Below are 11,972 nucleotides of genomic sequence, written 5' to 3' on the forward strand. Positions count from 1 at the left end.
CCATGGTGGGAGGAAGGGGCACATGGCATGGTGTATGGTGCACACAGCATATTGCTGGGAGGCTGCAGTTCCTACAGTGTGTGGCCAGGGTGCTGATGGCCCCTGGCCCCACACAATGTGGATAGCTGGGATTTAGCTCCCTGATGTGACAGGGAAGAGAAGACTCAATGACAATCTTTAAGTAGTTAAAGTGGGAAAAGATACTGATTAGTCAGCAAGGTCCTAATAAGATGTGGAATGGCTAGAAACTGAGCTAGAGGAATTCAGCCTGGAACAAAGGTGCACGTTTGTCACAATTAGGATTACTTTTCCAAACAGCTGCCTATGGGATAGTGGTGGCTTCTTTATTACTTGGACTGTGTCTTCACAGCTGTGTTGAGGTATCTTGGGTTGGTTATGAAAGCTCTGGCTTTCCTATTGGAGTGTATTTGGTGCAAGGCAGCACCATCTTCAGACACCCTAGCTAGCTCTGCATCAGTGGGCTCTAGAGCTGGCAGTGGCATAGCCACATGGGCTCAGTGCTGCACATGGACTAATATGCCATTCTGCTCACTAGAAGTCAGTAGTCCAGACCCAGCACCATACTCAGGCAGCTACACAACTTCTGGAATTACCATGTGCAAACCTTAGCTTGGGTGTCTCTGTATGCACAGGACTGCCTTGTGTCATCTAAATACACCCCCCAAGTTGCTCAGTCAAATGGCAATATATTTCTAAAAGAGATCCTCTAATTCAGCTGGAAGCTGGTGGGTTGGATGCAGCAGGAACCACTTGGCTCCTGTGTTACACAGGAGTGTTGTTGAGACATCCAGGCTTAATTTCTCAGGATCTATTAGCCAAGCTCTATGTCCTTTTAGAGGCAGTATGACAACACCAGGCCTGAATTTCCACCCTGCCCGCCTGCTTCCGCTTCCCACATACCAAACCCAAAGGTTTGAGCAGGGGAAGCTGTGGTGGGGATGCCCTCTGCTCCTGCAGCTGCTGCTGTCATCAAGAATCCTTGAGGCAGCAATCCAGAACGCAGTGCAGGCATCCCAAGGGCAGCCTCACCTCCTCCTTTCTGGGTGTGGTGTGTGTGGAGAGCAGAGGCAGGTAGTCGGGGTGTGCTGCTTCTCAGCACCAATCTCAGCAGCAGCATGGAAATGCTCCAAGCACAGTTTCTCTCTCCTTCTGTCACTTCTCTATCATCTGGTTGCCTACTTTCTTCTTTCTTACATAGACACTGGTGAGGCAAAGCCCAGAGATGACTTATTTACTATGAATTTACTATTTTAATATATGCAATGTTATTGTTATAATTTCCCCTTCGCCCCATTCAGAACAACATGTTCCTTCCATATTTTCTTCTCCATCTTGTAGATTCAGTGCCCTATCCCCATTGTCCATTACATAGACCTGATAAAGTGGCTTCATCTAGGTTAATAGATTCTAGGGTCAGAAGGGACCTCAGTGGGCCATCTAGTTGGACCCCCTGCCCGTGGCAGGCAAGAAAAAGGGTCACCAAACCTGGGGTCATGTGAGCCCAGCCAGGTGCCTGTCCAGTCTTGTCTTGAAGACCCCCCAAGGATGGGGCAAGCACCACCTCTCTTGGAAGCCCGTTCCAGATCCTGGCAACCCTGACCATGAAGAACTTTTTTCTAATGTCCAGTCTAAACCTACTCTCCAATACCTTATGGCCATTGTCTCTTGTTGTTCCAGGGGGTGCCCAGGTAAATAGATAGTCTCCTACTTCATGTTGTTCTCCCTTATGGATTTGTACACCACCACAAGGTCCCCTCTCAGCCTTCTCTTGGCGAGGCTGAAGAGGTTAAGATCCCTTAGCCTTTCCTCGTAGGGCCTTCCCTGCAGGTCTCTAATCAGATGAATGGCTCTTCTTTGGACCCTCTCCAGGTTGTCCGCATCCCGCTTGAAGTGCAGCATCCATTACTGGACACATACTCCATCTGCGGCCTGACCAGTGCTGCATAGAGAGGGAGAATCACCTCCCTGGACCTATTTGTGAAGCACCTACGGATGTAAGACAAGGTGCAATTGGCTCTGCCAACTACTTCATCACATTGACGACTCATGTTCATCCTGGAGGCAATGGTGATTCCAAGATCTCTTTCTGCCTCAGTGGTGCTGAGAAGGTCGCCCCCCAGCCTATAGGTATGATGGCAGTTCGTTCTCCCTAGATGAAGCACCTTGCACTTGTCCTTATTGAATTGCATCCTGTTGCTCTCTGCCCACTTCCCTAACCTGTCTAGGTTGGCCTGGATCTGGTTCCTCCTCTCCAGGGTGTTAGCTTCACCCCATATTTTTGTGTCAACCTTGAATTTGGACAGTGGGCTTCCCACCCCCTCACCCAGATAACTGATGAAGATGTTGAACAGCACTGGCCCCAGAACTGAGCCCTGAGGGACGCCAGTGCCCACATCTTTCCAAGCTGACACCAACACTAGACTGGGAAGACTCAGTAGGTCTGGTGACCTGTTATCTACTGACTTTTTGTAGCTGTAAAAATGCAATGATATGCCTCTAACGAGAAGATATGATTTACAGCTTGCCTACAAAATGGGTTCTCCTTTTGCCTAACTTCACTGGTTTTTCTTGTTCCTTATTTGGGTAATTTTCTCCTAGCCTATCTTGTGGATAAGGGTCCTGTGCAAGGACTCAGGAAATAGGAGTAGAGTTCACAGGCTCTGCCAATGACTTCTTATGTGACCTTGGGCAACTCTACCATGTGTCTCTGTAGCAGACCTTGGCCCATCTTGTCTTTCCTGCCCAAGTGCAGGGGGCCAGGACCTGATGATCTTGTAAGGTCCATTCCAGCCCCTAACAACTATGAATCTATGAATTTCATTGATTTTTTTCTAAGTACTTCAAGAGCAGGCAGTGCTCTACTACAGAGAGAAACTCATCTCAGTCAAATATTGACTGTAATTTGGAACTCACCCCCATCCTAATCTTTAAACATATTGTGTGATGGGTTCTTTCCTTTGTTCCTTCCTTAATTGCTCTTGTTAGAGACAGTCAGGCAATGGCATAACACCAAATAATAGCCCTCCCCTACCTGTTAAGTTATAAATTCAGATTGAAGGGCACAGTGCTTCTATTAAACTGGAAGTATACATGAATGGGTCTTACACACTCTGGTGAGCTGGCTGAAATCATGCACACACTATCATTATGTTAAGGCCTGGCTCCTTTTACAAAGCTTGTCATTCTGTCAAGAGTTTGAAGTGGTGTTGCCCTTTTAAGAGGGGACAGGTGAGGTTTTGTTGTAGAGGAGGTGAAACTCAGGGTTAGCAACCTGCATATTTTGGTGGAAAGTCCTCCTTTAAAATATATATCCTGTAGGGGGAGGGTTAAAGGGAAATTGACCTTTTAAGATACAGAGAGCACAGTCATCCATCTCGGAAGGCGGAGGAAACACCTTGAAAAACCTTTAATACTCAAACAAGCTGGACTTGAAAGGTTGAAAGAGAGGTACATGTCCTTCTGCCTATGAAGAAAGCTGATTTATAGAAGCTGGACCCAAAAGCAGCAATGCAGTGACTGCAATAAGAGGAAAATAGCAGAATTTTAAAAATATCCAAAAAGAGGGAAAGCAACAATTTCCCAGATTTGCACTATTCTTACTAAGGTAAGAAAGTTTCACTCAAAGAAAACCCTGAAAATGAGCCTTGTTTTAGGGATGGCATGGTTTTGAATGTGTGAACATGATGAACAGAGGGTTGTGTTATTTTGCTGTAACAGAGCCTATATTGGCAGTAGGTTTGATGAATACTGCTCCATTTCCTATTCCTTCTATTTGATCTCCATTGCTGTCTGCTTAGGAATCTGTCCACTAATCCCATTGTGGGTCATTTAACCTTTCTTTCTTATTTCTGTCTCACTAAATTTATCCCTCAGGCTGGTCCCTTCAGATAAAGCATATCATCATTATTGTTGTTGTTGTTGCCAGTTAATGTTTCACTTATGCAGCACCTAATATTTTCAAAATGACCTAGGAACACTAAACAACTATTTTTTGCAACTTCCCAACAAAGTACAGTGGACCCTAGCAGTTGTACCAGGGTGACAAGTTTGCTGCTATTTGGGGCATGCAAGCTACACTTTTAGCAGTACCCAGTAGAAGGCTTGTTAAAAATTTCCACATATAGGTGAAAAGTTCCCCTGGTTTTACTTTTTGTATTTAGATACAGCCACTATTGTAGGGCATATAATACCATAAGTGTTTCTGGGAGGTAGTGTCTATCATGAAATGTGCAGCCCGAGATCCCCCTTGGAAAGAAGTTGGAAAGGGGGTGTATGTGGAACGGAGAGTGGGTACTCTCATTACTCATCATCTGCACTTTCCTTCATGCAGCATGCCCCTTTGTAGCTGGGAGGTGGATCACTGTGTTGCCAGACCATCAACACGGCAGTGAGAAAGGTCTATCAGGGTGTTGACTGGTAAGCATCCAGTCAGTGTGGGAGAAGTGGAGACTGACTGTCTAGTGTGTAATCCAGAAATGTAATTACATCTTGTGTTTTCCTATCCATATTAGCTTTAAATCTGGGAGACTAGGTGTTCGGCAGCTAGAGACCATGCCACTAGAGCTATACCACTAACCAGTGAGCTCAAGTATCTCTATTCAAGCTGCAGGCATAGCTTCAATCTGAAGTGTAGGCATAGCCTCAAATACACTGATTTGCCAAACTGTCATGCCGTGCTACCTTCCTGTTGGAAATAGTATACTAAAATACTGCCTCAGACTCAGTCCGGTCTTTGTGGAAGTCAAGAAGAGATTTCCCTTCCACAGGGTTTTTTTCAGACCCCTATTATCTCGCAAGCTAAATATTCCATAACACCTTCCATTTCTTTTTTCCTCTTCCCTAGCTTATTATTTTCTGTTGCTTAGCTGCCACCCCAAACACAGAGCAGAATGGCTTCATTCATATCTGCAAAGCTACCTTCTTTCTGTGGGATGCAGGGGCTGTTTAATGGTGCGCAACAGCTGTGTGGCACTTTGGGCAGAAAGCCTATACAGAGTGACTTAGGAAAAAGGAACTGAACAAGACACATATTTACTCTTTATTGTTGCAAACAAGATATTTCAGGTATGTTGAGAGGCACTGTGTTCTTCCCATGTTCTGGATAGTTATTTTTCATCATGCATCACATTGTTTTCTTTTATATGTGGTTTATAATGATGAATAGGTGTTACAAGCAGGAGCAGTATGTGCTATGGATGGTTGGAAGTATCTCAGAAGAAGGTGTTTATAGATGGTAATAAGCTGTGTAAGGATAAGCATCCCATTGATCTGTTGGATTCAAAACAGGGGCCAGCAGCCTGTGGCCTGTAGGCCAGATCCAGCCTGCGAAGGTCTGGCTTGGTGTGAGGAGGTGCTGATTTGAAAGGGCCATGTGATTTAAAGCAGTGATTTAATGGGCCATGTCAATGCAATGATTTAAAGGGGACTTGTTATAGCAGCCACTTAAAACCTCCTCCTCTGTGCCCGTGCCACCAGTCCCTGCTGGTTGTTGCCATGGTTTCTGGTGTTACCTGGCAAGCAGAGGGGGACACGGAGCAGGGAGAGGATCAGAGCAGCTGAGGACCTGTAGCGGGGGGAGCGGCAGCAGGTGGTGGCAGTTGGGTTGCAAGCACCCTTACTCTAAATAGCTGCTGACCCCTAATCTAGAACAACAGATTAGCTGTTTATTAAGGCGTCTGTTAGCCAGTTATCATTCCTTAAAACTAAGTATCCACTTACCTTAATATTCAGGGCTGACCTAATTTTGAATGTATTCAGGGTGAATACTGTAAGTCTGGTTTCTTTCTGTGTTTGCTTTGCCTTTTACCTAATTGATCTTAAATTTTGCATCTCTAGAAAATGTTGTAGTTTGTTTTTTCTGTCCAAACTCTGTCTCACTTTTTTTCAGAAAGAAAGGTATTTTCAGTGCTATCTCTTATTGGGTTACCCTGTAGTTAGGACAGATATTAATGCTAACATGTCTCTCAACTATAAAATGAAATAATAAAAGCTATTGGCCAAAAAAAACCCCTTGCTTCTCACATATATCCTGGACCATTGTGGTGATGATATCACTCTTCAGACCATTTTCTTTTCTGATTTTTCTTACCTGCCTCCCTGCATTTTCCTTTGCAGTGCTCTGCTCACTGCTAACATTTCTCTCCTCTGTTGTGTCTTTTCTGGCATAGTCTTCTTGGGGTGGGAAGAGTAAGTTGCTTCTGTGTGTCAGAGGGTGAATGGGCAACGGATTGACTTCGCTAGTATCGCCCTCTCAGACTCAACTCCCAAAGAAGAAGTGGAGACTTCCAGTGAAGTCAATGAAAGTTGGACCAAGTTGCAAACGTAGGTGAAGTTATAGCCTTGCAGTGTTAATGACATCCCTTAAGTTCATCTCCCCGACTAGCAGAACAGGCTGTGGCTGGTCTTGGAGTGTCCAGGGGAGGGGGAAAAAGGGGTTGGGGTGTTTGGGGTAAAAAGCAATTGCTCTGTCAGCCCTAACGGCAGCACAGCCTGTGTCTATCCTGCCCCTGACAGTTGAATGTGAGATGAGGGATGAATCTGGCTTTGGGGGATCTTTGTAAAAGAACCTTCTGATCTTATTTTCATTGAGGAGTGACACCAATAACACTGTGTTTTGCTGCTTTCATAATGAGGGGTTAGGTTGCATAGAGAGTACACTGGCTGTGTTGTTCGCCAAGGGCTTAGAAAGTCTGCTTAAGAACACAGCTGGGCGATCTCTTTTGATACGCAGGCAGGATGTTCCTACCTGCTGGGCTTAATTTCAATGCACATTAGAATAATAATTAGCAATTATAGAGCTCTTTACCTCCTCAAATAGCTTAACAAATGGTAAGTAAGCCTTACAGCAGTCCTGCAGTGTAAGTACAGTTCCATTTTTACAGACACAGGGATGTTTTGAAAGTCTAATGCCCTTATACTACTTGGAAAATCCCAACCTGAGTAGCTATCTTCACCCTGAGAGGCTGTCCTTCCAGATCATGCTGAAGGTGCTGGTCACTGCAGGGGACAATATTAGGATGGACACTGACCCTCCTTTGTATAGATGAAGGGAGGATCCTCCTTATCAACTTGGCCTGTTGCACCAATACTGGTAGCTTCTAAAATGAAACATAATTTGAGTCTCCAAGGACACAAGAAAAGCAGAAAGGAATTTCATCTCAAAGGCATCTACCACAAGACCAGCATCATTCTCTTCCCTGCATCCTGAATGCAGGTTCTCAGCATTGAGAAACTGGCCCCTGCTAGGATTGGGATTTAATATCTGGGAATACAAAATCATGTGAGACAGAGGTGTGTCAGTAGTACATGCAATAATATTGGGAATTTTTATTTCCATTCTCTCTCTCTCTGCCTGTCCGTGTCTAGTAACCTTATTTGCAGACTTATCACCTGGGGTGGCCTGCAGGATAAACAAGTCATCTTCCTGGGAATACAAAAGACTATGATCACTCCTAGCTAACGCATTGTGAACAGGCCCACCAGCACTCCACTTCACAGCAGCTGCAGAGAAGCCTAGTGCAACCATAGGAAAGAAGAACATCAGCACTCATGCACTCAACCACTTCCTTACCTCATTGATCCTTTCCTTGAAGGAACCTGAATATGCAGCCCAAAAGGCAGAGACTTAACATCAAATAGAAGTGTAATTAGACCAGAGACCATGAGCTGCCAGTGTTAACCAAGAACTGAACCAATACATGTGTTCCTAGGTGAACTGTGACAAACACATTCCAGTTCAAAAGAAAGAAAACTATGGTACATTAGTTAACGTTGATAAAGGCAGAAAGCACAGAACACACGATGTTGCATTATTTGTGACTGCGAGAAAGACGGCCTCAAGGCAGACAGTTAAATAAAAGAGAAAAAAGACATGGACAAAATTAACTGCTTATAGTGGTCAGTGTCCCTGCATTAGAGAATCTCAGAGCTCTTTGCCAATTAACCTGAGGTGCCCAGAGTGAGCTAAACTGGACTCAAAATAGTTAAGGTCAAATAGAGTTAGTGACCAATCCAGGAGAAGACTATAGGAGTCCTGATCATAGGTCCTCTGCTATAATCCTGAAGCTTGAAGTTATTCATTGGACTTCCCTTAATAAAACAATGAGGTGTATGAGGAGATTACTGGCCTCTACCAGCTGTATTAAGTGTCCTGTGCCATCACCCCTGAACTGTTTAGTCACATAGCAAGCAGCATTAAAAGAAACCCAAAACCCTTGACACTTCCTGTAAGTGCTGTCCAAAACTAACATGGTGAAACTGCCCTCAGTAACACCAGCCTTGCACTGGAAACAGCTTTGTGCCCTGTTATTAACACAGTTTTGTGATTTCTTTGCAGTGCGATCAGAGCCTTTTCTCTTGTCACATTCTGGAAACCACCGAGGTTTGAAGATGGCCGAAGCACCAAAAGAATCAACAAGTAACATTGGATTGGAGGAAATGGGCACAGAGAGGCAAGAACCCAAAAAAGGTTGGTTCATGTGAGCTGGCCTATGGATAGACGTCTTCACATCTCAGTAGGGAGGGTTATGTTGACAGTCAGGCTGGCTTCCTGCAGTCCACCCTTACAGACCCTGTATACTTGGTGAGCAAGAATTACCCAGCCCTCTCGTTGCCTCATGTGGGAGGCTAATCAGTTACAGCTACTAAACAAATGATTTTTTACCCTAATAGGGCTTTCAGGCAAGGATTAGTTCTTTCTAACAGGCTTTGTGTTTAAAGCAATTCCTACAAGCAGAGTTAGGGCCCACTGTTAAGCTGTGCCATGTTCATGCTGAAGATGAGGAAGCAAAGATAGCATGAAGGCCCTTAGGAATCCAGGTCTTCTCACTCTTGGGTGAGTGCTATGACAGCTAGGCTATAGGGTCATAGGTTACCTTTTGCACTCCCTCTCTCCCTCTCTGTCAGTCCAGTGAATTTTAAATTCATTTATCCCATCTATAGGACTGACTCAACCCAGAATAACTTCTAGCTTGGCACCCAGAGGCACTCTCATTGGAAGTCAGCAACCTGGGGTGACCCCTTCCAGGAGAGGAAGGAGTTAAACCCAGGCCTCCTACTTCTAAGCAGATGATCTTCTAACCTCTAGGCAGACAAGGTTCTTTGGGTGAATCTGATATCTTTTATTAGACGGACTTAAATAGGTATTCATTCCATCCAGTAAGAGCACACACCAACTGCAGAGACTTTCTCAGCCTTATGAAGGGTTTTTAAACCCAAATTGCTAAAATTTATTCCCCAACTATTTAAGTTGGTCTAATAAAAGATATCAGATTCACCCAAAGAACCTTGTCTGCTTATATCCTTAGACCAACACAGCTACAACCTACACCCTTCTAACCTTTAGGATTTCACATGAGAGAGGCCACCTCCACCACTTCCTCCATCAGCTCACTTCAAAAGAGAGCAGTGCTGTCTGCCATTACATTTTGTGGGAAGCCCAGTCCTGTCTGCAAGGGTTCAGCATGCTCTGAGAATGCATACCAGATTCATCTTTCTAGGTTTTCTGTGGAGCAATGCCTTCTTTCTGGAGGCCAACCGATATGTGCTGAACTGCTCATCCCTGTCAAGACTAGGGAACTTCTGCATGTGCATAGGGATGCAACTCTGGGTCTGTCGGGAGCTTTAAAGCTCTAATAGGAAGGTGTCTCTGGAGTTTAGGTGTCTCCAGCTTCAAAGAACAGCTGAGTAGGGGGTTTCAGGATTGCAAATGTAGTTGCCTGAAGTCTGCCTAAACCCCCACTTTAGGCCCCCAAATCTGGCCTTAGGTGACTTTCCTCAAGGCCATACGGGAAATCTGTTGGAAAGTTTGGAATGGTAGCTAGGTTGTCTGTATCCCAAGCTAGTGTCTTGATCGCTGGGCAATTCTCCTTTAAGTGCTGCTATACATAGGGTGTCTACACATGTCCCTGACTGCACAGTTGTTACTGCACAGTCATTTAGTACATGCTTTAGCTAAAGCCAGTACTAAATGATGGCACAGTAACAACTGGTACTGCTCAGTCCTGGTGCTGCATAGGTCATCTCCGACCCTACTCATTGCTACTGTGCAGTAGCTGCAGCGGCATGGTTCAAGCCTGCTGATGCGACATCCCCATAGCAATGACCTACATCACTAGCTCATTGCTATGGCAATGGACCATCTGGTGTAGATGCACCCATACAGTAGCTAAAACCAACATATGAAGGCCATGGGCATTAAAGTGCTTTTCCTTCCATTGTACATTCTTCGTTCTTGCTGCTTAGCTCTACAGTTTATCTAATCCATGAAATATCCAGTCACCATGACCTCTGTGCCCTAAGTTAATTCTTTGTGCTGCTTATTTGATGAGGTATGCCTGTAGTAGGCAGCATTTCTGACCCTCTCATGATGTGACATAGCCCCTCAAGAGCAAGCAGGTACTCTGTTCTGCAAAAACCTACTGAGGCCTGATCTCACTGCTAACTCTCTCTCTCTCTCTTTCTCTGTCCAATGTTTAGAGCAGAAGACATTTACGGTGGAAGAAGCCGTGGAAACCATCGGGTTTGGGAGGTTTCATATAGCACTTTTCCTGATTATGGGCAGCACTGGTGTAGGTTTTTACCATCTATTAACTTGATCCTAACTGTCCTGTTTTCAGTATCCTGCCTGCTGTTGTGGAATGGAAATCATGGACTGTGTGGCACGGATTCAGATCTCACTCTCCATTGAGTTAATGGGTTCAAGGGGTGTAAATGGAGCCAGCATTTATTCTGATTCACTCTCTTTCTGGTTGTTCATTGTTTAGTGCACAGTGCAAATAAGCATACAAATGCCCCTTGTTATCATCTAGCATTAGACCCAAAGGATATGGAGTGAGACAGTACCAAATGTTGTTGTTAGCACAAGGTGCTATCATTTGAGCGGAAGGAATGGCTTCACTGGCTATGAGTAAACAGCACATTCGTGTCTCTGTTGCTGAGGCCAGCTGTGAGAGAGAGACAGGATTGTGCATGTTAAATAAGTGAAGTATCATTGTACTTGGTGGCCTAGTCTTTCAAAAATGCGTAAATAGGGTTAGGATCCAAAGTGTGTAAGTGGCCCTAAGCAAGGTGATCTGCTTTTCAAAGTGTCCGAAGGACAGAATGGTTGTCATTGTCCATGTTGAATCCACTTGGTCAGAGCCTCTTCTTCAGGGGAGGAGTCTTTCAGTCTCCACCCAGAGGTGAGAAATTAGGTGAGAAGCCTTCCTTGTGGTGCCACATTTTTCTGAGATTCTCAGGCAAGACAATAAAGATTGGGTCCTGCACACTTGGCCTTGCTTTGTAAGTGATTCTGTCCTGTGAGAGTCCAGGACATCAGTGGCAGCTTTTGTACTGCAGGGAGGACCTATAACTCCCAGTCATTATATCAGTGGAGATCAGGCATACTGCAGAGAGGCTTTGACATACTCTGTTTTCCGGGAGGGTGGAGGAGATGCTGGTTCCCTATTACGTCCATTCTCCCTGAATGATTATCCAGATTGTCCGGTTATCCAAATGAATGTCCTTGACATATCAGAGCACCTGGGTTCCAGCCCTAGCCTGACTGGACTTTCTTACCCAACATATAAGAAACATTGCTCTTTTGCTGAGGTTGGATCCCGCCCTTGCTTAATGTATATATTTGTTCCTGAAGGTGGCTGAAGCCATGGAGATCATGCTAATAGCTGTTGTTTCTCCAGTCATCCGCTGTGAGTGGCAGCTTCAAGATTGGCAGGTGGCTTTAGTGACAACGGTGAGTGGCTCACATCATCCCTCTTTAGCCTGTCCTCTCTGTACCATTGTTGGCGTATGGTTGTTGATTTAGTTTTATTACACACTTCACAAGAGCAGAGACAGCTCAGCTGCAATGGGAATGAGGGCCATATAAGTAGGGACCTACTCAAAGTGCAACTGCATGGATTTTGTGGAAATTGCAAAATTGGGCCATCTCTGAGAAATCCATGGAACCCTTC

General features: G+C 44.9%; 1 protein-coding gene across 1 annotated transcript in view; it reads left to right on the forward strand.

The window, feature by feature from the left end:
- Positions 1–3,326: 3,326 nt before the first annotated feature.
- SVOPL (SVOP like) overlaps positions 3,327–11,972 on the forward strand; it is a 47,515-nt gene continuing 38,869 nt past the window's right edge. The window contains exons 1-4 of the mRNA XM_019515396.1: positions 3,327–3,625; positions 8,357–8,488; positions 10,498–10,589; positions 11,654–11,752. Coding sequence (XP_019370941.1) covers positions 8,410–8,488; positions 10,498–10,589; positions 11,654–11,752 — 270 coding nt within the window. The 5' untranslated portion in view covers positions 3,327–3,625; positions 8,357–8,409. The remainder of the gene's footprint in view (positions 3,626–8,356; positions 8,489–10,497; positions 10,590–11,653; positions 11,753–11,972) is intronic.

Source organism: Gavialis gangeticus, unplaced genomic scaffold (assembly GCF_001723915.1).
Source record: "Gavialis gangeticus isolate Ggan-Ray unplaced genomic scaffold, GavGan_comp1, whole genome shotgun sequence".
NCBI classification, from domain to species: domain Eukaryota; kingdom Metazoa; phylum Chordata; order Crocodylia; family Gavialidae; genus Gavialis; species Gavialis gangeticus.